The sequence below is a fragment of the Spodoptera frugiperda genome, chromosome 17 (genome assembly GCF_023101765.2).
Source record: "Spodoptera frugiperda isolate SF20-4 chromosome 17, AGI-APGP_CSIRO_Sfru_2.0, whole genome shotgun sequence".
Classification (NCBI taxonomy): Eukaryota; Metazoa; Arthropoda; class Insecta; order Lepidoptera; family Noctuidae; genus Spodoptera; species Spodoptera frugiperda.
In genome coordinates this window covers 8,239,320-8,266,908 of record NC_064228.1, presented here as the reverse complement: position 1 = coordinate 8,266,908, position 27,589 = coordinate 8,239,320, and the positions used below count along the sequence as shown (strand labels likewise).

At 38.8% G+C, this 27,589-nt stretch overlaps 1 protein-coding gene across 1 annotated transcript in view; it reads left to right on the top strand.

The window, feature by feature from the left end:
* Positions 1-27,589, top strand: part of LOC118276850 (protein stum) — a 47,754-nt gene that overhangs the window by 15,354 nt on the left and 4,811 nt on the right. Inside the window, exons 2-6 of the mRNA XM_050699919.1 lie at positions 10,843-10,973; positions 11,267-13,691; positions 23,282-23,651; positions 24,162-24,382; positions 25,579-25,705. Of these exons, the coding sequence (XP_050555876.1) occupies positions 10,843-10,973; positions 11,267-13,691; positions 23,282-23,651; positions 24,162-24,382; positions 25,579-25,705 (3,274 nt within the window). The remainder of the gene's footprint in view (positions 1-10,842; positions 10,974-11,266; positions 13,692-23,281; positions 23,652-24,161; positions 24,383-25,578; positions 25,706-27,589) is intronic.

The following is a 27,589-nucleotide window of genomic DNA, read 5'->3' as shown; positions in this document are numbered from 1 at the left end:
ACTGTTTCCAAGAAAAGGTTTCTCATTATTAGGTACTAACTTGAAGAGACAAACACATTATTGCATTTATAATATTGGTAAAAATATGACTTTGAATTCCTCTGAGAACGACACCTTCTTAACTAAACAGTAAATTCCAACTCTTTGGAAGGTCTGTTCCGGAGCTGCGGACTACCTAGCGGGTTTACCGGGGCTCCGGCTCAAAGCAGGAGTAGGAACGGGGTGGTTTTTAGACAGTAAGCGTCTGACACTCCCTCTCGCCTCGCCTAAGGCAAAATAATTCATAGGATAATTTTACCCCCTTAAAAAAAATCTTTGGAAGGTAAATGTATTGGTTTTTCATAGGAGTGAGACTAAAAAATGTCATAAGTATTTAACTCAAAGACATTCTTAGTTCGTTATCACACTTTTTGAAAACCATGAGTCATGAAAGAGGAAAAATATCGATCCACTCTTAATTTCATAAACAGGTGTTCCAAAACTAATTGAATAAACTTACTTCAAAGGAAAGATATAATAAATACCCAATAAACTTTATTACACTCTGATTTTATGATGGCTGACTCAATTGTAATTGTAAGCTTACTAACAGGTTACAAAATAATTACTATTAATTGCCAATATTACTGGCTTGGATGGTTATAACACCTTCTATGATGATTTTTTACTAGTGCGAAGAATTCGTGGTTTTGTTTTTCGAATGAGGTAGATTTTAGATTAGATGGAAGCAACTTGAGGTTAACGGTTCCTGATAGCTGGTACTAAGCTATGTAACGGTGCTAGTAAGATGTGCCGCTGCAAAGTAGCTGGTAACGAGAAAGATGCGCAACTCGAGTATGCGATGTATCGATAGTAGAGAAGCCATCAGCACACATGCATAGCACGCAGCTTTCCAATTAAAAAACATATCTTAGTTGAGTCCGTTTCCACCATTGCTTAGCTATGTGTACCAATGAATATGATTGGTGGAAGCCAAACATCCACAGCAACGTAGCATAGCACATCTCTGATGGAAAAGCACCATTACTCGACTCTTAGGATACCCGTGGAAAGAGCACGGTGCGGTGGCACAAATCACTACTATATACATTTTCAGAATATAACAGTTTCTATGTAACACAGTATACTGTCTTCAGTAGTAGTGTCGGGGCAACATTTCATTAATAAGTTAACTTAATTAAGTTAATAACGCGGCGGGTTAGAAAGCGGAATGTTTACACGTACGAGCAAATTCTGGCGCTACTCGTACGTAACTCGTTGGGAATGCGCTCAAATATTCTTCTGTATCGCCTGTAATCTTTTAGGGGTATGCAGGAGAAGGGAATATGTGTTAGAGGTATGTTTTACATATAGTTTTACAAAATTCTTACTAAATGTTCGAATTCCGTGGTGCAATCATGAATTTATTTCACGATCCAGTCATAGTTGTTTAAACGTTAAGTAGAGCTCTCTGCCTACCCCTTCGCGGACAAAAAGCGTGACATAAATGGCGAAAATTCGGTGGTATATTTCATGCATGCTATCTCTGTTTTAAAGTGTACGTAATTACGTAGTGTTTATTGGGTTTTTGCGTAGAAATATCGTGCATTTGACTTTATGAATATTTTTACAAGATCAAGCGATTATCTTATAAGAGTCGTTCATTTGCAAAATACAATTACGTTCTACGTAGATTGTCAAAGTTTTTTAGTAGTTGGTTAATTAATCAAATTGAAACGTAGGTTTTTTAGTGTAGACGATCAATTAATAAATTGGTTCAAAGTCTATAAAATTCAATCAAGTAGTCATCACCTCGAGTGCAGTCGGTCTGATTGAATGATTGCCACTAACTGTTCAACCGTGAAACCTTCAAGTTTGGAGTTGTTGTTAAATTAGTGTATCGGTATAGTTACAGGATCCTAAATGTAAATTGACTAGTAATTGATCGTGTCTTTTAACCCCTGAGAGGTTTGATAGAGGTGCACATACAATGTCATGTGAGTCAAATTAGCACAATACCAGTCTCATCTATGTGGTTGGGCCATGCTTCGGTACGAATGGGCCGGCTCAACCGGAGTGATACCTCACAAAAAACTGACGTGAAACAACGCTTGCGTTGTGTTTCGTTGTGTGAGTAGGGTTATCGGAGGCCCAATTACCCCCTTTCCCAATCTCCGATTCCCCAAGAACCCTTAAATTTCTAACACCCAAAAGGCCGACAACGCACTTGTAACGCTTTTGGTGTTCTTTAGGCCCATAGGCGGCGGCGATTGCTTACCATCAGGTCATCCGTCTGCTCGTTACTAAGAAAGTACTTAACCATCCATCTTAACCGCTAAACAATAATAATTATGCAACAAAACACCATGACACATACCACCATCACAAAGATGCACCTCACAGATAGACAGGCGCCACCCACAACTCAAACAACAATAGCTACGAAACGAAAGATAGCATAACCTTGAATATTTCATACAGAGCCTCAGTAGGTGACTCCTACGTGGAAACTGGTGAATGTTCGCCTAATACACACAAACGACCGTGTGCTGATTGAATTTTAATATCGTAACTACAATGAGGTAAAGAAATAAAATTACTTTGTTTATTTATCGAAGTACATTATCTGATTTCGTATGTAGGTAGGTACTTAGGTCGTTGCATGTAATTTTCTAGGTCTTTCATTAAGGTTACTGGGTTTGCCATAATTTCCACTGGTTGGACACCATAGACTGAAAGTTTAGGTTCATCAGAAAGTGCTGTTGCAGGCATAAGCCAACCGAAAAACAGGAGTAGGAACGGGGTGGTGTTTAGTCAGTAAGAGTCTAACACTCTTTCTCACCTCACTCAAGGTGGTAGAAGTTATTAGACGATTTTCTCCTATCAAAAAAGACATAAGCCATGCCAAATGTGTAATGTCTTACTCGTCTTTGATGATCCCCGCATAAAGAGTAGGGGCAGTGTAGTGACACAACGATACCTATATAATTTAATCATTTCAACCTTATCTAGATTTTTTTTATCTATAATCATTTTGACGTGTAAAAGTGCTCTTTTGTAGCCTATTTGCAAAAATAAATTCATTGTTTCATTATTTCAACCAATAACTAGAAGTTACATTGTACAAACTTTATTAAGTCATCTCTTCAAAATACTTTAATCCGTTATGGATTACAAATAGCATAACTAAAAACTAAGCAACCTAAAGCGTGTCCAATCACAAAGTACATCTACCTGTACACATTGTGCCATCCTTCACTAATTACCGACACGCTTACCTAACCCTAATTTACGCGAACAATACAATCCGAGTTCCGTAGGTGAACAGTGGGATGCACCGAGGTTCCGTACTATTGCGACATGCGCATACGCATGATTCACACAGGTAGATGACACGTATAGGCGTTAATGTGTGCGTGGGATAAAATTATTTGTCTGTGGTTATATTTTGTCTATGTTTTTTTTTTTTGATTGGTTATTACCGTATTTGTTGTGGTAAATTAGGTTTTGATTTCTTTTATTTCGTGGTCAATTAATCGTTGTTTTAGATTATTTTATGTAATTTCTTTATTAGTTTATGTTCGTGTTACGTAAATTAGGTTTAGAAATGTAATGATACATTATTATATTATTTTAGATAACCTATAATCTAGATTGACTGCCTCGTTGGTCGAGTGGTCGCAAGTGCGACTGCCGAACAAGGTGTCTCGGGTTCGATTCCCGGGTCGGGCAAAGTATTGCTGGACTTTTTTCGGATTTTCGAAAATTTCTCAGTAGTAGCACGGAGTCTGGAATTGTGTCCAGTATATGGCAATAGGCTCACCCCTTATTACATGGGACTTTAACACAAAATGGTGAAAAGTGGGTGTACATTATAGCGGCATTTCGTGCCGTAATGTGCACCTCTGCCTACCCCTTCGGGGATAAAAGGCGTGAGGTTGTGTGTGTGTGTGCTATAATCTAGGTTGACTCATTGCCTGCACGGTTGGCGCGGTGGCTGAGCAACTGGCTGCCGTGCAACGTATAGCGGGTTCGATTCTCGAGAACCGGAGATTCACAAAGCTTTTTGGATTATCCATAAATTGTTGTTTCGGATCTGAGTGTCATGTGCATGAGAACTTGTATTTTTGTAAACGCACCCACGACACAGGGGAAAACCCTAATGGGTAGCAACTTTAAAAAAAAACGATGTTAAATAATAATATTATTTGATGGCAGTCTCGTTTGTAGAGTAGTTGCATGGTTTGATTCCCATGGCGAGCAACGTGTTATTGTAATCTCCAGAACGACTCATTTGAATTGAATATATTCTTGTATTGAATAGTGCATTAATCGACAGTAAGTAGCTGTTATTGGACATTCGTCCGAATCTCGACAAGGCAGACTTGTTAAATCGTTAGACCAAGCACTAGACTTAAAGACAGTCTTAAATCTAGGTTACATCGAAGCACTAGGCACAAGAAACATTCGAAAACAGATGTTTTCTCGCACATTAAGTTTCACTATCAATTGTTTGTGATAATACCACAGCGTACCATCACGCCGGCTGCCGTTTTGTGGTCAGCACACAATTTGCGGTCGAGGAAAGTTTTAGGTGAATTGGTGAGAGATGAGAGACATATGGTATCGTAAGATGGATAGTAATGCTATAGAGATTCAAGCTTTATAGAATTACCATACATTTACACCTTTTTTTTTTTGATGACGGGGGAAACCTTCAAAAGGCGCCTAGCTTTTTGGGGATAAAAGACTAGGGAGTGTGGGATTTTTACCTCATTAAAACCACCCCGGTGGCCACCCTCAACACCTGTAAGGGGCACCGAGACCTCTTAGTAGACCTGCTCCGGATCCTCACATCCCTAGGGAGACGTGCGTTTCCCATTACCATACATTTATACCTAGAATAGTTTTTAAAATGTTAACGAATATATTGGTTTTGACTAGGCAGGTAAGGTACAGCCTCACAGAAAACCGACGTGAAACAACGCTTGCGTTGTGTTTCGTTGTTGAGGTTACCGGAGGCATAATTACCCCCTTCCCAATCATTGATACCTTAAATTCCTAACCCCCAAAAGACTGGCAACGCACTTGTAACGCCTCTGGTGTTTCGGGTGCCCATGGGCGGCGGCGATTGCTTATCATCAGGCGATGCGTCTGCTCGTTTGTCCTAACAAATTAATGAGCATATTAAGTATTGTTTCTAAGCAACATGCAACATCACGCCTTTTGTCCCGAAGGGGTAGACAGAGGTGCACATTACGGCACGTTATGCCGCTATACAATGTATACCCACAATGTTTCTATACTTAAGTAGGTAAATTATAAGTAATAAATTGTACATAATAGATGTATTAAATATACCCATGTATAAGAGTAATTATGTTTATACCGGTCAACGATCCAATGACCACATAAATCCCATAATTGGTTAGGTCCATGTAAAGCAGGCTGTGGTTGTACCTTGTGTGGGTCGCACTTTTTGTATAGAGTGACCAAAACATGGTAATATACATTTGTTATGCTATTACTGACCAGATTATATACTACATACATAGTGAGTAATCTATTTTAGTAAATTGGTTACAATTAATTTTACTCCCAGTTGTATGTGACAGTGGAAAAGATTATGTTGCAGTCTCTTTAAGCCGAATATTCTTGTAAAGAGTGTGTTGCGTGGAATTATCTTTCCAGTTCCTACTTATCTCATCATTTCATCATTAATTAAAAAAATAAATATGTAATTAATGATGAAGTAATAGATAGGATCTAAATGTTTTGAGATGATAGATAACAATTGACCCACGCAACAAACCTGTCGAAGATTTAAGATCAGACCCACTAGTAATACTTTTTAAGGGGGACGGGGGGGGGAAAATCATTCAATGACTTCTCCCACCCTGGGCAAAGCGAGAGGGAGTGTCAGACTCTTACTGACTAAAAACCACCCCGTTCCTACTCCTGATTTACGAGCCGGAGCCCCGGTAACCCGCTAGGTAGTCCGTAGCTCCCGCTACCAGTAATATACCACTCGATCAAAGACTAATATTTATTGTGATAATCAAATTTCACCTGTCTGTACATTTGTCATCTATAGTATATTTTTTATATGACGGTAAACCACACGGTGGACGCTACTCAAGGGTGCATGTTGCGTGAAACACATCGACGCACGCGCACCGTGTAATTACCCCGTGTATCACTGTGTTTACACTTTGTGCGTGTGTGTGGTGCAAGGGTGGGACGTGAGGCGGTTTTGTAATTGGAACAGAGATGATTAGCTATTGTTTTGAATTAGCTCTTTATTTTATCGTTTCAAACGCGACTAACGGGCAAAAGCACTATAGGAATTATATTTTTTTTTTGAAAATTATCTGTTGTAGTCATACACATGGTTTTCGTTACGGAGGGAGAGATTACCTATATGTATTTGAGTGGACTTAAAATGGTGTAGGTCATGTGTGTTATGGTGTGGGAAAGAATTGAGAAAGTGGAAAATTAAGTGTGTTTTTATTAAAAATGTATCCAACTGGGATCAAAAACGATGACTGGACAACCGGCTACCCTGCAACGGGTAGCAGGTGTAGCGGGTTAAATTTTCGCACGGAGCAACTCTTTGAGTTATCCACAAATTGTTGTTTCGAGTCTGGGTGTGATGTGCACCCACGACATAGGAGAACACCCTAATGTGGAGCCACATTAAAGAAAAACCAAAGAAATGTTATCTTGACTCACAGCATTAGCAATATTTTCATCTAAAAAAAAAGTAAGCTCTCCTTTTTATCTCATCTTAATTTCAACACCAACCCGCTCCCGCTCCCGCTACCGCTTACACTCCACAGCTGCCAAGAAGCGGTGCGTATCGGGGGAAAGTTTAGTTGCGTACTAGAACAATGGCTCGTGTCACACCACTTTGTGGTGCACGCCGACCGTGACCAGCCCAGCTGAGGAATAGGAACAGATAAGGGATTGGGGGCAGGGATTAGACGTATGTGCACTGAGAAAAAGAAAATATAGATTTAGATTTCAGCCATGATCGTCCCACTGCAGAACAAAGGCCTCCCTACCCTCCTTCCACTCCTCTCTGTTTAAAGCTTTTTGCGGCCAATCCTTGTTATAGATGTCGAGTTTGTCCCGTCATCACCTTTTGGGCCTGTAAAGAAAAAAATAGTTTGAAAATACAGCTAACTCACGATAATAATAGTTCCAAAACAGTTTATTTAGTTTCAAGACCCACTAAGACTCTATGACTGGTTATCATATCATATTTCAATGAATTTAGTAGGAAAGGCTCAAGATACAAAAAAATTAAACTACGGTAGTAAGAGCCGAATGCGGGACTACATTTTTAAACTAGTAATACATAAAATGTATTTGTTATATGAAACAGTTTTAATGAGTACGGTTATCAAAAATAAGAGTGTGTACCAAAAATCAGATTAATCTGTCGTCAGGAAGGGGGAAAAATTCCAATAACTGCCCCAAAACCGAACCCTGTGGAACACCACTCGACATCTATCGCCGGTTCCACTCGCCTTGGTAACCGGGGTTTTGACCCAAACAAAAAAAAACAGGTCAAGCTAAATAAAACCGTTTAAAGAGAGAGCAGAGTTCTCTGAAAAATTATGTTTCTATTAAACTGCAATCGCAAATTCTCCTGCCAAGCGTGTAAATTATAATTAACATCTCATTTGTAGAGAAGGTCACCAGTCTAGCAGAAGGCATTATTTACCAATGGCCCGACTCGACCGGAGTGATACCACGGCCTCACAGAAAACCGACGTGTAACACCACTTGCGTTGTGTTTCGTTGTGTGAATGAGGTTACCGGAGGCTCAATTAACCACCTTCCCAATGTTCCCAATTCCTGAACAACCCTTACATTCCAAACCCCCGAAAGGGCAACGCACTTGTAACGTCTCTGGTGTATCGGGTGTCCGGCGTCGATTGCTTCATTTTCATTTCCATCAAGTGATCCGTATTGATTACCGGCTTATGCTATAAAAAATGGCTGGATGACTAAGGAATTAATTATTTGCCAGTATTTTAAGAAATTCACATCATCTAATTCAACGAACGAACGAAAAAACTTCGCAGATTGCATACTACAATTATATTTATTGCGAACTTTCGTGAACAAAAATGAACGAGTGAAATGAAGATAAATAAATAGATTTTGTTATGAAATTAAAAATAAGACGTTATGTCAAGTAATTCTATAATTAAATCAATAAAACCTACGACCGAAGATTAAACGAAACTTCGGATTCGAGAACCGGAGTAGGCCCTGTCCATAAACATTATTGCATACTTTTAACACTCGAAAACAAACATAAAACACAACAAAACAAATAAAAATGACCATCCGCAGTAACAACCACACCTCATGACACACTACCACACTTCCACTTACTAATGTAACATTCAAATTGTTTTGTAACCACATTAAAGGCGCACACTGTATAATGCTATAATTAACCAAACACACACACAACTGGTTCAACTCCTTTATAATCAAACTGCTCGTTACAATCGGCTTTAGTAGTTAAATCATCGAGAAACGATGCGCTGTATAATAACAAAAAACTATAAAGATACAGTTTTGAATGAGTTTATGTGTTCCGTACACATTATAGAGAATTAGGGACTTTCGGTTTAAAAAAATCTTAGGTAATGCAGGACTCTAGAATAATGCCCCGTGAGTGACAAATTGGCAACCAAATTGAAGATCATCTGGTATACATACATGGGATGGGTATACTATATGGGATTTACGACATAAGTAGGCAACTGGTAAAAGTTGATGTTAGATTGTAAATGTCCGGAGCTGCGGACTACCTAGCGGGTTTACCGGGGCTCCGGCTCGAAAAGCAGGAGTAGGAAAGGGGTGGTTTTTAGTCAGTAAGAGTCTGACACTCACTAGGCGGGAGAAGTCTTAGGATGTTTTTCCCCCACAAAAAAGATAGTAATTGGGGCCTATACCTAGCCTTTTTTTTTTTTTTTGAGGGGGAAAATCATCCAATGACTTCTCCCGCCTTGGGTGAGGCGGGAGGGAGTGTCAGACTCTTACTGACTAAAAACCACCCCGTTCCTTCTCCTGCTTTGAGCTGGAGCCCCGGTAACCTTTTACGTTGTCCGCAGCTCCGGATCAGGCATCAGCCCAACTGGGCCCCATCTGTGGTGGTCTGGCTCTTTGAGGCGCGCGCGGAACGCGACGCGCCGTACGCACGGGTCTGGTTGTGGTCGGGCGGCGAGCTACCCTTACTCGCCGTCCGCAGACCCGCACTTACGGTGGCCGGAGATCGTCACGCGATCCCCGACGCCCGGAGTGTCTTCTGCGGCGGCTGGGGCGTGAGGAGGATCGTTCCCTCACGCGCTCCGCCTCCTCCTTAGCTAGCATGACTGCTTCGCAGAAGGAGGAGACGGCGTCCCATTCCCCCTCGCTCCGCACCATGGCCTGAACCAAAGCCGGACGCGAGAGGTCACCGTCGCTGATCACATCCCTGTAGCCTGGAGACAAAAATGCGCGTCGCTTATAAAAGATTTATTTTCACTAAGAAACATATAGATTCATGACGACTGGTACCTAATACAAAAAAATAATGATTGTTTAATAACAAATAAATAAGTGAAAGTAAATAAATGACACGTATACGAGTATAAACAATTTCCATGCGGTACTCTAAAAGAGTAAAATTGCAAAAAAACTCATTATGACCGGTCCAGTTGTGCTGACGTAAACGCAAGGTCGGCATTACACAAAGTTTAACTGTTTTCTTCATTTCCAGTCTGGTTTTATGCCTAAGTTATTTATTTATGCCTAAGTTAGTTTCGACATTCATTCTTTGTTTACATAGTCCTCTGATTTTGATAGATTTAGGTTTTAGAGATAGACTAGGTACCTCGTTGGTCGAGTGGTCGCAAGTGCGATGGCCTGAGTAGGTGTCTTGGATTTGATTCCTGGGTCGCGCAACGTATTACTGGGCTTTTTTCGAAAATGTCTCAGTAGCAGTACATTGTACAGTGGCAATACGTACGGTTATGTGGACCTCTGCCGTCCCCTTCGAGGATAAAAGGCGCGACGTTGCATAAAAAATATAGAATAAAATCATCAACAAGTCCGTGATGGTTCAAATTGCTAAGGCAATTCTGTAATTGTCAATTTATATTTTGATAAATATTTTGATCAAACTAAAACGATTTAAAAGATTGAGGAAGGAAGATTGTTATCAGATTGTAAAGTTAAAACGTGCGTAACTGCATAATTTATACGTAACACTTCCGTGTGTTAACGTAGAATTATCTTTAACCAAATCTTTAGTATTTTCTTCGGTAATTTAAAGGCCAAAATTTTATGTTTTCTATGGATATTATTTTGCTAAATCTGCCGTTTACTGACGCTACAACATGTATGATGCAGCTTAGATATAATTTAGATCTCAATTAGCAGATGTGATACTTATGATTATACAGTTTAGTCCTTTTTAACTGTGAATCTAAACAACCACAAATATTAAATTAACTGCACAAGCAAATAATCGTTTAAAGGTAATCGTCCACAGGCCCGCATCGTACGCATCGCACGCATTGGACGGATCGCATCAAACAGATTAATTTTCAGACTGCGTCCACTGCGGCAGCGTTCGAATTACCGATGCGAGTATTAGTTTCGTCGCGTGGACGCAGTTGTATGAGTTTCTATACAAGATAAAACCGTATACCTTACGATGCGGGCCTGTAGACGCTTACCTTAAAAATCTAAATTTTAAATAAAAACAGTCCCTCATTCTCAGGTGCAATCACAACCATTCCAGCAATAATCGTCTCAGTTATTTACATTGTCTAACAAAACCCTTATCTTCCACAGCGCGGTGCCAACCTCGAAGAGAAAGAAAGAGACTTCGTTCGCGATCCTCGCGGAGACGCCGGTGTCGCGGCCCACCAGCCCGCGGTCGCTGCCCGTCGACATCAGGACCCGGAGGGTCTCGCCTTTTAGAGGTAAATACCAACATTTTTGCTGTACTCTTAGTTTTTGGGAAAACTTTTAAAATGTCACCCTTTTGGGATAAAAGAGTAGGGAGAATATGAGACCTTACTATAACCACTCCGTAATAGGTAGTTATTATTATTATCGCCTGTGAGAGGCCTCTGGGCCTCTACTAGATAAAATTATATCCACAGTGTTCAGTGTCTCCTATTTCACATGTTTCTTATCGAATAAACAAGAAAATACATTCACAACATAGGTTTTCTTTACCAATGAACTTACGGCATATTCTCTTTTCCTCCAGGTCGTGGTTTCCGCGAAGAGACATCACGGCACAACACTCCGAGGACTTCAGCAACGAACTCCAGAGCGAACTCTCCTCCGAGAAGAAGAACAAACTCCTTATCGAGGATAGACAACATGGCGCAGACTGCCACATTACCACTACCTATACACAACCTACCAAGACCACATTCTCCCAGAAACTTCTTAAAAGAAAACATAGAAGAAGTGAGAGAACTAAGTGAACTGAACAGAGAAAAGCATGAAGCAGAAGCTGAAAGGAAAAGAATAGAAGAAGAAGAAGCTATCCTCAAAGAAATGGGAGTCTTAGATAAGTCCAAATCTGGTTCTAGAAGTGTGGTCGGTTCCAGAACGAATTCTAGAAGCAACTCTCCAAGTAAAATCAATTTGAGATCGAGAGATAATTCTCCTTCAGCGATACTTCATTACGAGAACATCCCTGCTAATAGTAAGGAATTTATAAACGGTGATGATGGAATCAGACAACCCGTTACACACAGGTCCCGAGTTCGATCGGTCTCGAAATCTCAACCTCAGTCCAACAATGGATCGCCAAAACATTCGAAGATTCCAAAACGACAGAGCTCTGTGTCTCCAACAAGAACTACAACAAAACCGTCAGGGTATCGACGACCCTTTGAGAATAACTTGAACAAAAATCAAAGGTTTATTTCCAGTAGTACTAGTAGCATTCATGAGACCATTAGGATCGGGAGTCAGGTCCATGATAAAAGAGGAAGTAAAAGTACTCAACACTTAAGCATATCTCCCGCTCACATTAAGGGCAAGCCTCCAATTTCTCCAGGAAGAGGAGGCCCGCCACCTTCAAACAGGGTCATCAATGCTAAAAGACTATCTCCTATAGTTGGAACTCCAAACAAAAGTCCTATAGATGACTTAAAACCGAACTCGGCAAGACCGAATGCAAAACCTACACCTGTGCCAAGAAAACCAGTGAAGACAGCTGGTAACACCCCTGCTACATCTAGATTGAATTCTAGACAGCCTAGCAGGACTGTTAGTAGAGACCCAAGTCCAGATAAGCGTAAAACCAAACCAGCAACAAAACCAGTGACTAGTGCCACGACGAAGCCGGTGAGTAGAGCACCAAGCACTAGAACCACACAGAAACCTACAACTGTCAGTAAACCTGAACCCAAGAAGCCTGTGAGTCGAACGAACAGTATGAAAAGTCTGACGAGGGCACCCAGTACGAAGAACTTGGCAGAAAAGCCGCCACTGAAAAAGAACAACAGTAAAAAAGACCTAAGTGAAAAAGCACAATCTACAAGCAAAATAAATGAAGTTGGTACTAAGAAAGATTCCATCAAGAAAAAAGACTCTGTCAAAGGAAAAGATGAAACCGACAAAGGTAAAGTAAAAAGTACGAGAAGTACAGATTCGATGACTGACGCAGATAATGTGTCAAAACAAGACAACGAAACGCAGTACGATAAAATTACGAACGAAAAAGGTGAACTCGTTATAATGACGAAGAAAAACATAATCTCGATGACAACTGCCGCAATAACTTCTCAGCCACTAGAACTTGTCTCTACGGTGACTAATCAACTACCAGCAGCTTTTGAAAAAGCTAGAGAAAAAGGTATTTTTGAAAGATTGAGTTCCAAAGACTCTCTTGTAGGCAAAGAAGAAGCTGCAAGCGAAAAACCTGCTACTTCTGAGAAGCCTGATAAGGAAAAGCCACAAAAAACTAATAAAGATGCTCCAGAAGAAAAAGAAAAAGAAAAGGTTGAAGAGAAGAAGCCTCCTCCGAGACACAACAAACCTAGCAACCATGATAAGCCTTTGTACACTGAAGACCAAGTTAAACTTAAACTACTACAAGGTCCGTTCAACAACCCTCAAATAGAACGAGCGAAACAAAAGATTGAAGCTATCTTGAAAGAGCCAGAAATATCCACAGAAAACATACTAACCGCTTCAGCAAAATCAAGAGAAGCCAAAAATACCTTTAAAGAAGTAGCTGATAACGCAAAAACTGAGATCAAAGAAGCGAAAGACGAGGCTGCAAATAAACTGACAGAAATTAAAGATCAAGTTGTCAAACAGAACGAAAAAATGACCGAAGAAATACGTTCGGAAGTAACGAAAATTGTCGACAGCATAATCACACCAGTCGAAGAGCCAAAAGATATACCAGAGAAGAAAGAAAAAGCTAAAGAAGTTCCTAAGAAGATTGAAGAAGTAAAGAAAGATATAATTGAACCAATAGTGACGGTTGTTAATGAGAAAAAGAAGAATGGTGGAGCAGCTATAGCAGAGAAGGTGAATGAGACTCTTGTGAAGGGAGAAGGAGAGGTTGAGGTGTTGAGTTCCAACGTGTCCACTCCAGGAGTTGACAAGATTAAAGTACAGAAGATGGATGGCAACGGGTCTGATAAGTCTGCTCAAAGTAATGGCGGGTGAGTTATCTTTCATTATGCTACTGCTTCTAGATAGAACTTGAGCCGCATTCGTTTATGAATTACTAGCTGATGCAGCTTCGCTCGGGGATTATAGACTTTGTGACTTCATTTTCTAAAATAAAAGTAACCTAAGTTACACCTTAGTACATCTACTTTCCTATAAAAGTCTCGTTAAGGACCGTTAATAAGGACCGATTTGGCGTTACAAGTGCGTTGTCGGCCTTTTGGGTGTTAGGAAATACAGGGTTGTTGGAGAATCGGGGTTTGGGAAGGAGAGTTACACAACGCAAGAGTTGTTTCACGTCGGTTTTCCGTGAGGCCGTGGTATCACTCCAGTCGAGCCGGCCCATTCGTGCCGAAGCATGGCTCTCCCACACTCACTATAAGATTTAATTTTCCTCAGTTTCTGCCAATGCTCAATTAAAACATCCTTTTTAGTATATCAATCTCTGTACTTTCAATGCAAAGAAGAAAGCCAATGAAATAATCCCTCAGAGAATTAGCGACACAAATCAAACACTTTCATAATAAATCCCTAGCGACAGTTACAAAAACTCTTACAAATGATTGCTTGCATATAAATCGAGTTACTTTCGATGGTAGCACGGATATTACAGAGCATGTATATCATCACACCAGTGATAATATCCGTTAGAAAGTTTGCTCAAATAATGACAATAGTATGTGATATTGCATAGGCTTTATGAGATATTACGTATGAATATCCTATAGTGGTTAAAAAGAAAACTGATTTATCTAAAAGAAAACTCTTGCAGTTCATTCACAGTATGATATTTGTGGACGTTTAGGTAAATAAAATAATAATTATTTCAAAATTAAAGAAGTTGATTTTAATATAAGGTGTTTTAAAATTATCTGCCACAGGTTTCACGGAAGTTTGTGTTGTGTTTGAAAATTACACAATTCAATTTTTCAACCCCAGTGAAACTGTGGCAGATACTTTTAAAGCTCCTTATATTTCATTATCACCCATTTCTAACCGTTTTCAAAAAAGAAGTTCGCTGTTTGACCTGTCTGTATGTGTGTATGATTGTGCACGATTATCTCACATTTCGCTGAACCGATTATGCATAGTATTTTTCAGACTAAGAAGAAAGTTTTAGATTAACCGACTTAAAAAATGAAGTTCGCACTTGCTTCTAAACTTCTTAAAGCGGTTTCCTTGTTTGTAAAGTCATTGTGGTTTCGCGGCAAGATTTTTAGAAAATATTACTGTTCGAAAACTTTAAATAGTTAAAATTTTGAGAAGCACAGCTCTCAGTTCACTTAGAAAATCTTCCATAACAAAAAATACATCTAGACGTTATTCTGTTATTGTCAATTTGAATCATTCGAAGTGAGCTCGATCACGGTCACCCATAATATCATCGATTGTGAGAACAATCTCGACCAATGATGGGCGAGATTGCGATCAACCTCACTTCGAATGTTTCAAATTGATAATACAGAATAGCTTGGCTGTACCTATTACATTCTAAATTAAAACCATAAAATATTAAACCACCTAAAAATACATTTCTAATCAACTAGCTACTTCTGCGCGGTTTCATCCGCTCTGCTCGGTTCCTATTAGTCGTAGCGTGATGTTTTAAGCCTTCCTCAATAAATGCACTATCCAACACAAGAAGAATGATTCAATTCGGACCAGTAGTTCCAGAGATTAGCGTGTTCAAACAAACAAATAAACTCTTCAGCTTTATTATATTAGTATATAGATTTAATTATCAATTTTATCCCCTAACAAAAGGATACTATTATCCCCTTACCAATACCACGCATGTGTATTAGGCCAGCAGTGGACTTGTATCGAGTGGTCAGTATGCGGTAACAAGAGTATCGACCGAGTGGCGTGACCACACAGCTGATTAGCATACGGGGCTGGGCAGGGTTGTAGCTCGTAGACAAATAAATGTTGCTTGAACTTCGTTTTATTTATTTTGGGGAGATAAGTTTTTGGGACTGCCTATTGGTCGAGTGGTCGCAAGTGCGACTGCCGGACAAGGGGCTCGGGTTCGATTCCTGAATCGGGCAAAGTATTACGGGGTTTTTCGAATTTTTTTCAGTGGGAGCACGGAGTCTGGAATTGTACCTAGTACAAATATGGCAATAGGCTCACCCCCTATTACATGAGATTAACTCAAATGGTGAAAAGTGGGTGTACTTTGTATAGCGACATTACGTGCTGTAATATGCACCTCTGCCTACCCCTTCGGGAATAAAGAGGTGTGACGTTGACAAATCAAAACGACTACCTGCCTAATCTCTCTCTCTTTTCTCTCTCTCTTTCTCTATCTCTCTTTAACCAACTAAACAAATAACGCAGTACTCAAATTCGAATATTTCTTTTTCCAATCTCATGACGTCATCTACCGGCTTCCAAGTACGACGAGCAAGGTTGGCGCGTTCTCGATTACCCCGAATTACTTTACCCCAGATTAACTTAATTTCCGTTGCGTAAAAATACACTATATTAAAATTTGGCAGCCCTATTGACGGATGGTGATGAGGCACAAAAATTTCGGCATAGCATGATTTGAACTAGATACGTCCTTCACTTCTCATATTAAAGTTATCTTTTACTAAATATATTTTTAAATGAGTATAAGTTTTCTGAAAAAATAATTAACACGAACAAAAAAAAGTTTTTATTACAATTTATGACTGTCCCGTTAACTGAGTGGCCCAAATCGCGACTATTGAGGTAGTGATTGTATTCATGGGTAGGGCAAAGTATTATTAGGGATTTTTCGGTTTCCCAAAACTTGTCAGAAATAGCAAAGGGATCGTGGAATTGATTTCGGTAATTTGTCGAAGACACATTAATAATAATGATAACTGATGTGAAGTGGGTGTTACGTGTTAATAAGCAGTTTTGTCTACCCATTCAGAGCTTAAAAATATGACGTTATGTATATTGCTTTCAAAAACTTCAATTTCTATACAAAAAATATTCTCTAAATAAAGTTCCCCAATTCATGTACCGAGTTACACTTCTACAGCAATAAAGCGTTTGTTTTGCTATAAACTTCGCGTTAAATTCGCTTTGTATACTATACAATGCTGCCTTTGTTCATTAATAACATTAGTCCTTTCTTTGAACACTCGTCAATGGAAGCGGAACTGATTCATTTAATTTACAATAGCTTTATTTTAAAACTGTTTTGATGAAATTGGCTCTGCAGTGTGTTTGTTTGTTTGAATGTTTAAGAAAAATGAAAAGAAATGTTATCGTCATGACATAGTTGTTCTTTCACCATCAACAGCCCTTGATAGTCCACTGCTGAACTTCGTGTCTCCTCTACATAAGAGGGGTTGCCATCTCTATGCTTGGTAAGGGGCCTTTTTTCTTTATGAGGAGGGAAAATCATCCAATGTTTTCTCTAGTCTTGGGCATGGCGAGAGGGAGTATCAGACTCTTACTGACAAAAACCCAGCCTGTTCCTACTTCTGCTTTTCAAATCGGAGGTAACCCGCTAGGCAGTGTAGCAAGGGGCCTGTAGAACACAATATAAAGGGTTCAGGTTTATTTACAAAGCAAAGCAAGAATGCTGTCCAAAACTCCAATGTTATGATGCCGATTGTAACCAAAGACCCACTCTTCATTCCGGACACATTCCAACAGGAGATGAACAAATATCTGATCGATCATTGTTATTGACAAATACTACATATATATAACAGTTAGGTAATGTCAAAAATCCCAGGATTGAGATCGGTTATATTAATTTCTGCACTTAATCGATCAAGATTAATCGATACGAGTATCGATCTCAGCAAAACTGTGGAATGAGTTGTTGTCGGCAGTATTTCCGAACCGATACGACCTTCAAACTTCAAGAAAAGAGCGTAGTTTTTTTTTAAAGGCAGGCAACGTACCTGGGCTTCCTCTGGTGTTGCGGGTGTTCATGGACGGCGCTGATAGCTTACCATCATATTCTATAAAAAAGCAGTCAACCAACGAAAAGTAAATACTTTCTTACCTCCATGGACTGCACGATAGTGAAACCAAGCTAAATGAAAGTCCCTTTGTTCACCATAATTATACATATAGTAAGTAGATGTACCTATGTGCTACTTACAATTATTTACCCACGATCGCCAACACAGATAGTTGCGTATGTAACAACAAAATTGATATTACCTGGGAACATTCTCCCTTTTGTGGAGATTAAAGTAGCCATTCAACACTATATATTGGTAGCTACGTAGCTATGTATTTTGATGGGGTATAATTACGTCTAAGTGGTAAATAATTGATACTTTATGTGATAGGGCAGAGCCTTTTTTGGATGACGGGGGTAACCTTCAAAGGGTGCCTAGCTTTCTGGGGATAAAGGACTAGGGAGTGTGGGATTCTTACCCCGGTGGCCACCCTAAGCACCTATAAAGGGCATCAGATCCTCTAATAGACCTACTCCGGAGAGGCAGAGCCTTTCCTAACATCTCAAAGAACACAAAATAATGATTAAAAATATAAAACAAATGATTTTCTTATACCGAAGATTGTTAAGGTTGCTTTTCCACCAGAAATGTGCTATGTTCATGATACTACGTTGCTGTGAATGCTTTTAGCTTACACCTATCATATTCACTGATACACAAAGCTCAGCAATGGTGGAAACGAACTCATCTGAGCTATGTTTTAATATGCAAAAAAATAAAAAGATGCGTGCTATAGAAGGCTTCCACTATCGATACATCGCATACTCGCGCATCTTCCTCGCACATCTACCTAACTTAGTATCAGTGGAAACGGTCATATAGTTTCACAGCTTAGCTATTAAATCTTCTTAGCATAGCTACACACCACATCTATGATGGAAAATTGCCTCTTACAATTACATTTCCTGACTGAATTTCTAAGTTCAAATATTCTTCGTAATTAGCAACAGATCGGTGAAAATGATTTAAACAAAACTAAAAGAATTTTGTCTTTGGTCTGCCCTTTCTCTACCTCTAACTACTATTGTACGAGGTTAACTCATTTACCCCTTTTTTCAGTAACCGTGCATTATTATTATAAGTTTGGCATTAAAACTATGAGTCAGTCACGTCGTCACCGGTCAAGGTGTGACGTCACTGTCGGTCCGCCACGGTAGCGGGCAGACTGGGTCTAATGCTTGAGTCACAGTGGCCAATGGACTCTCTTGGCATTTTCGTGGGAAATCTGATACTTGAAAATTTGTTTTTTAGTCATTGTTCTTAGGAATATTTACTTTAATTACTATGCTAAGAAACGTAGGCAAAAAATTAAACTCAGTTTACTTTTAGCTGTATAAGGAGCTTTTAAAGTATCTGCTACGTCTTTAATTGGAGGTAGTGTTGTGTTTGAAGATTACTATAGTAAATTCAAATTATTGATTACGAGTAATTTTTTTTTCATATACACAAAATCTACGTATGAGTTTGTTATGAAAGAGCTAATTCCTTTATTGTCTCTGTTACGACGCATCGTATTTGTGAACCATTTTATGCAGAGTAGAGTCTATATTTATTTAACTTCTTTAGGTTCTCAAATTGACTTAACTACATAGTTCAGGGTACGAAATTTCTTCACTTTTATATTGTAGACATGTAGAAAGGATGGATGAAAGATTTACGAAAGAAATGTACAAGGCTGCTATGAATCGGGCCGTCGGTCGGTAGACGGACATATAGAGACCAGATTTGCGATATATTCAAAAGGGAAATTTTAAAAGTACCCTTAGCAGACGAGCATTCATGAAAAGACTGATGACTCTCTCTCTCTTCAGGTCTCTTCAGGAATAACAAGCTTAATAATATTACAATCCTTTATATACTAAAGCAGTCCTTAAAAAGCAAGCTACCACCACCTAATGCAAATGTAACCGTAACACTTGGATACCTATCTGCAGCCGAGTTCAATGACCTCTCAGCCACAAAAACTAAACGTTAGGTACAAAAGAAATAAATTGAGTCATAATTTTACCATTAAAACAAAAGAAATCGTATTTGTTTGATACAAATCTTCATTCTATTTGAGCAGTGTCGACTGTTGTAGCGGCCATATTGAATTTTGCATGCAATGACGTTTGAATGCAGTGTATTAGTGAAATTTCTGTTAGGTATATTTTAAGGTAAATTTGGTTAGATTAATTTGATTTACATGTGATTTTCTAGACTTAGGAATAGATCTAGTTTTTAACAATGTATCTTTTCTACTGCAACAACATTTGGCACGTATTTCGATAGCTTTTCTGCATAAATACCTATTTCCTTGAATTATTTTACATGAAAATATCTTGTACTAAATACATACATAAAACAGCCTCTTCAATACAATCTAGTACAATAAAATAAACCTAACCTAAAAACGTAAATAAAGCTGTCACATACAGAACCTATAAGTGTACACAAAGGTCCACTTTCTTACATTCTTTCTGTCCAAGGCTCATTACGTCTGTACACGCTACGACCGACACGTAATTCTTGGCATTCGATACTAAACCAGCCCTTAAGAAATGGTTCAACTCCCTAGTTCGCCCTCGAGCGTTGAACGCCACGCCCGCTCTAACGACTATGGCGCGAAACATCATAAACAATATAAAGATGTGGCTCTAAATCTTGTTACCTTTGCCTTAAAACAATAACCTGTCAGTGCTTGTCAGTTTTTGGCGCGAATCTTTCGAATTGCAAATGGCGGTGTTGTATCGTTTTCGTTTAAAAACTGTTAAACGTGTTTGTAGTGGTTTCTGTTTGTAGGATCGTGTGATTTTCAATCGTGATCGTTTAAATTAAGTATGATACATAATAGGACGGTGTATATTTTGCCAAATGAATTGTTGCCGAAGAGATATGAAGATGAAAACAGGTGAAAGTTTACATTCATTTGAATTTGGTCAATCATTAAATGACCCTAATTTCTTTTGTAGCTTTGTTTTAGGTTATTTTAAATAGGTAGTGACTCAAATCTGAGATTTTTACTAGTCAATATTCAATTTCATTGTTAAATTTTGGATTTATTTTCCAAAATTCTTTAAATATCCAAGTAACTTCACAGTCGTGTCAAGCAGGCACATGGCGGTATTTACGCGTCATTGTCCACCGGAAATAGGCACGTGAAACAAGGCCCGCACTTCCTGTGGACAAAACCGTAATAACAGAGTTGTAAAAATTATAATTTGTTATCTGATGGGGGCAGAAAGGGTTATATTCATGATTATAGTTATTAATATTAATATACTATGTGAATACTGGCTATTCAGCACTTGAAATGTTTCTAAGAACACTAATAGATTAATTTTATAGTTCTAGTGTGGATAACACCTATTTTACAATTATTATTCTCATTGTTTATTTATTTATTTAACTCTTCATGCACATATATACCTATATATGTATAGGCGGACTATGATGCCGTAGACATTTTCTACCAGTCAAAGAAATAGGTGATGTTGTTTTTGTCTTGTTAAATTCTTTGGCAGTAGGCTTTGTTTTGCCATCGTGGTTCAGTGTTCAGTAATGGTTGATCCAATCAAATAGGTAGGTATATGTCGTTGTATTACTGAGAGTTACGTTAAAATGTGTATTCTGTTTTGTTTTTTCAAAATCATCATTTTTCTCCTGCTTTGTTCCCTTACCAGTCATCTCACCACACACTGTCCTCTCATTCATGTTTCCAAAACCAAATCCTTTATTTCATTTCTCTTTAATCAGTCCTACTCTTCTATCATCTTTTTGCAAAATCTTAAGAACCTCCTATGAATGAAATCTTTATCTTTAGTTTGTATCTTCTAGACAAATATGTAATCATATAAAACTAAAATCTAAATTATGTTTCCAAAATTCTAGGCTCCCTCTTATACCAGGGCTACCCATGCTACACAGGTAACAGGACTGCTTGTACCAATGTAACATGAATGTAGAGAATAAGTGATTGACAACTTATTCAGCACGAGTCGCTTTGTGATAAGTGACAAGTTTAGCTTTAAGCCAAAGTAGCCACTTATGATGTATTGTTGTGGCTAGGGCGACGCACGGGTGAATTAGAATTAAATAACTTAAATTATTTTCGTTAGATAAGTTAAGAAGCTTCGAATAGTGATAAAGTCATTGTTTTGAAAAAAACTCATCGTTAATATCTGATTTGGTCGGCAATTGGATATATATCATTAAAATATTGTGCTAACACAAAGACTTTATCATTATTAGAAGGTTACGATACGATTTTTTGTATTTAAAATCCGAAATTTATTGTATTTACAAAATACTGATTTATTACAATCACTTTACGTTACCAAAAACGAAACTATGGACAAAACATTTACGTACATTACATACAAAGAGAAGCAGCGTTTTACCGCGTAATCTATCGGTATACATAATGAAACACAAGTGTGGGAGAGCCATGTTTCGATACGAATAAGCTGGTTCGACCGGAACGATACCACAGCCTCACAGAAATCCGACGTGAAACAATGCTTGCGTTGTATTTCGTTGTCCGTGTAGAATTATCAATCTTCCTAATCGCCGATTCCCTAACAACCCTTAAATTCTAAATCCCGAAAAGGCCGGCAACGCACTTGTAACGCCTCTAGTGTTTTCGATATCCATGAGCGACGGCGATGGCTTACCATCAGGTGACCTGTCTGCTCGTTTACCAGCTTATACCATAAAAATACTACAATAGAAAACAAATTGCATCTCGCTTAGATCTGCGTTAACGAAAACAAAGACACAACTGAAATAATACCTACCTACTGTAAAATACAAATTAATAGTAGAAGTTATACAAACTAGTTTCAGCAAAGATAATGGTCTCTGAGACCTGAAACTTTAAACTCATTTGTCTTTTAAAGAAACTCTTTAATGTCAAGGTCTAGAATGCAAAGACAAAGTAGAATACTTCGACAAAGTTTTCTTATAACTGCTTTCTTTGGAAGTGGAAGTGCAGTTTTGTATGTAGCGAAACGTAAATAAAAAATTCAACTAAAGGAAATTCTTACTGTGTAGAGAACATTTTAATTCATTCTTATAAGGTTCTGTGACATGCTTGTAGGATCTATGTTCAGCAACCTTAGTATGAGTTTGATTTACGTTTAAAGTAATCGAAACGAGAGCGCGTTCGGCGCTCTGATTGGTTGGTTTATTCGAGCCGGCTAATCAGAGCGCCGAAAATGCTCTCATTTCGATTATTTTAAACGTAAAGCAAAGTCGTATTTAGGTTACTGCAAAGTGCAACTTGGTCAGAAAATGATGATGAAGTCTGGTTTTTTCTTTCATTAAATTACTTACACGCAATGTCTTAGATAACTGTAATGTATTAACTGTATATGTATTAAAGGTATCAATATACACGATAAGGACAAAGACGTTATTGCAAAAAAACATCCTAATAAAATAGATACTTGTAACGCAGATAGACTTCAACGGTGACATAGCTGTTGTACAAAACTCTTAAAAAACAAACTCATTCATCTACAAAAACTTATTAAACTAACAACCAGCAAGGACCACTCATAATACTACAACTGCATACTCAAAACTAATAACCAGGTTACTAAACATCAAATTTCCAGTTCTAAAACCATTAAACTATTCCTCAGGTTCCCACAAAGCACAAGCACAACCCCTAAGCCTCCAGCGAGGACCAAGAAAGAAGCCAAAGAGACCCCACCACCAGAATCAAGAGAAACTTCGGAACCAGTGGACACAGCAGAGGACAAGCCTAAAGAACCAAACTTCTGCCAAAGACTTATGAAGAAATGCAAATCTAAATGCTGTGCTTGCTGCACAAAAGGAGAAGAGTCTGAAGAAGACGGCGATAAAGATAAAGATAGAGAGAGACAGAAAGATGAAGATCAAGTGAAAGAAGGAAAGAGAGGCATGATGAGTAAACTGAATTGTTGTAAGAAGCAGGTTGATGAGGAAAAGGCTGAGCAAGAGACTAGGGATTTGGAAAGGGCTGCTGGTAAAGTGAGTATATTTTTTGGTTTTGTTTAGACTTACATACATAATTGGGACGCGCCGGACTTCAGTGTTCCGATGTTTTCATGGTTATACCTACTGTAAATCCTGGCTTACAGGAGTTGCATCAGTTTGTGAGGGAGTGGCGGGCTTGTCCCATTAAAAAAAATACATAACCTCACGCCTGTCTCCCATGGGGGTAGGCAGAGATTATGGAACGCCAATTGCTACGAATCTTACATACCTTTTTCGTTTCATCAACAGTCATCAGTCTTTTCATGCATGCTCGTCGGTTTAAAGCGATAATGCTTCTTTTAAAACACAACTACAAGAGAAATGAATCGATTTTTGGACATTAATTTGTCCACCTCATATTTTGTAATAAGTAAAAGTTATATTAACCTTGATCCCAAGATAAAACCATGAACGAATCCAATACTCTACATTAAAACCACAAAAAAAAAACATAACCAAAAATTATAATCATCAAAGTGTTGATTTAACCATTTTTGCTCCCAGGCCTCGATAGAATACGAAAACGAAACGAAACCTAAGCGCACGTTACGCGACGTGTTCTGCGGTTGTTGCGGGCGACGGCGACGCGTAGCAGACACTGGGTCGATGCCGCGCAACGTTGCGGAGTCCATGTCGCCCGCGCCGGAGGAGACTGGCTGCTGCGGCAGGAAGAAGCGGACGATTGAGAGGAGAGACAGCATACTGAGTGATAGACCTCCTACTAGGTAAGTCTATTTGACTGCACGGTTGGTGCGGTGGCTGGGTAACTGGCTGCCGCGCAACAGGTAGCGGGTTCGATTCCGGGAGCAACTCTTTGTGTGATCCACAAATTGTTGTTTCGGGTCTGGGTGGCATGTGTATGTGAACTTGTATGTTTGTAAACGCACCCACGACATAGGAGAAAATCCTAGTGTGGGGCAACGTTTAAAAAAATTGTGTGATGGTATGTTTTATTATGCAAAAGTTAGGCTAGAATTAATATGTTCTTAGCAATAAGAGAGGTCTTAGCGAGAAGAGGGGGAGGCCTTTGTTCAGCAGTGGTTGTCTCTCGGCTGATGATGATGATGATGAAATAAGAGTATTTATAATTACTTGACTGCTATAGTAGCTGGGCTGCTTTACAAGGCGTCAACGTGTAAATGGTTCTATTCCCAATCACATTAAATAATATGTTGTGTAATCTACTACTTATGATATATATAGAATAGAATCAGGCGTTACTTTGCGGAAATCCAAGCTACACTAACAATACAATAGATTTTTAGTTTTCATTCCGCTTATAGATATATTTCTTAGCTAAAAATCCATTGTGCTGTTAGACTAACGATATAATTAGATCAAATGTATTTCTAAATACATCCATAATAGAAATTCTAGTATGTTTTAAAATTTTAAAGGATTAGACGTAGGAGCTTATTTATCTGGTCTAAGACCTTTTAGACTAAAGAAACGGTCACTGACATCTATTCCATTATTGTCGCTATGCATCTAATGCCCTCGATACTAATAATGTCGGCGTACATTGCACAAACTGGGTCGACGAAATTATTACAATGTCGGATATCGAATGCAACGTCATTCGGTAAGTGAGTGCTGTGAACTTAAATCTATTTTACAAGTTTCTTGACCTATTTAGGACCATAAAAGTTGTTGTAGAACTTAATATGTTTACCTTAAGCTAAGATACAATTTTCTAACATCACTCGTAGATAAGGAACAACAATAATACAACAATTGGTAGAACACACAAATCACACAATTATTTATTTCGTGAGGAAACCAAAGCAATGACGCGTTACCCAGGGAAGCCATTAACTACTACATTAATAAGGCAGTCGTGTTTTCTAATTAAAAGGAGAGGAATAAAATATAATTTTACTGCGGTATTGTAAGGCAATAACATGTCATATGTTTGCAACAGTTGCTGCAACAACCGCCTGTGCACGTGGTTGCGCGGCATGTGCCGGCGACACTCCGAGCAGTCCTCCAGTCGGCGCACGAGCATGTTCTCCAAGAACAAGAGCATGTCGCCCACGTTACCGCCTGAGGTGAGTTTCAAAGTCAAAATCAAAGCATTTAAGGCACATTTCAGAATAATAGTATAATCCAATCTGTATCATAATGGAAGGAGAATGTGCAAAAATCTCAATCTCTCTCTCTCTCTCTCTCTCTCTCTCTCTCTCTCTCTCTCTCTCTCTCTCTCTCTCTCTCTCTCTCTCTCTCTCTTATCTTAATCAGTTCCACAATTTCGAGTTATAAGGCATTTATTAAATTTGACATAAATATCTCACCAGAAAGTTTTTCCTTAAGATTCATCAAAATAGGCCAAGCAAATGACCCAAAATCACCCCTATTTTGACCCAAACACCATCCAACAAGTCGCCAAAACATATTTTATTGTGGTCGGCAATCATGGCGGCACGCAACGCCACGCGTGTCCCGAGAAATATGACTCAAGGTTCAAGTCGGCGCTGGTCAGTTATTAAAACTTAGTTTGTTCATAATAAGTGTATACGTTTCATGGAAACCGCCAAGTAATTTGAATAGGAAAGGATGTTGCATGACTTCAGTGTGACATGTACTCGAATACAATATATTATGACGCATTTTTGACATTACTAACAAAAGGATGAAGGTCCCGCGTTGGGCGCCAACAACGCCTTACTGCCGCCCACCGTGGGCCACCTCGTTACCTATATCATAAATTCAAAGTCTACTATTACAAACAAACATAATGTCCTTCGTTAATGTGTATAAATAAAAACTACATATTAATTGCGTGCTAAACAGTTACAACGTTACAACAATATGTTTATATATCACATTATTTAATTTCTTCGCGTGTAAACCTTTTCTTAGGCGCGATTTTAATCTATTCTCCATAAATAATTATAAATAAGTACAAACGTACTATTTATATGAAATGGGTTAGTGTAAACAAGGTCGGTTGTCTAACAATAGGAAGAAAAAATCGATGGCAATATTAAATGTATGATTCGCGCATTTTAATGGCAGTGTCTATTCGACTGTTAACTGTAACGCATACGTTTTCGTAAATGATTGATTAATAACATTAAAAAATCCCAAAAACAACACAAAATCGAGTAATTTATCAGTGACAATGTGTGTAAATGAAAGTTTCAATGTATAAAAGAAAACGATACGTGAAAAGGGTGAACGCGAAAACCAGTAGCTTGAGACAGATGCCGAATCTGTACTTAACGCCGCGCCTACAAAACTATCTGTACAGTCTCCCACGACAGATTTACTCTCGCAACCCAAACTACCCAATCACGATGCAGGGCAATAACCAGCTCAGAGTGACCCCTAGACCTTCGCCACGGCCTTCCATACAAGTGTCTCCACGTGGAACCCCCCACCCATCCCCCCTACCATCACGCAAAGCCTCCAGAATACTCATTACTAAGGATTTCATGAAGAAGGATGTGGATATTGAAGAGGATATTGAGGTAGGAAGTTAGTTGTGTCATGCAGAAGAAGTAGGAAGCAGTTGTTCATTTTTGCGAGTGATTTTGGAAGTTTTCCTATTACGTTTTAGGGGATCAAAGTTCTCTATACAGTAGTTAGGGAACAGCTCATAGATGGCTAGATTTTGATTACGTGGTGCGATGTTGTTATGCCCTAGGCTAAGCTAAGCCAGGTACTTATTCCGGAGCTGCAGACTACCTAGCGGGTTTACCAGGGCGCCGGCTCGAAAAGCAGGAGTAGGAACGGGGTGGTTTTTAGTCAGTAAGAGTCTGATGCTCCCTCTTGCCTCGCTCAAGGCGGGAGAGTCATTGGATGACGTTCTCCCCTCAAAAGAAAAGTTATTACAAACAAATGAAACTTATTACAAATTCGTAATATGCCTTTCATGAAAAATCTTGTAAAACGCACCGAATGCTTAAACAAGACAAATTACAAACAAATGA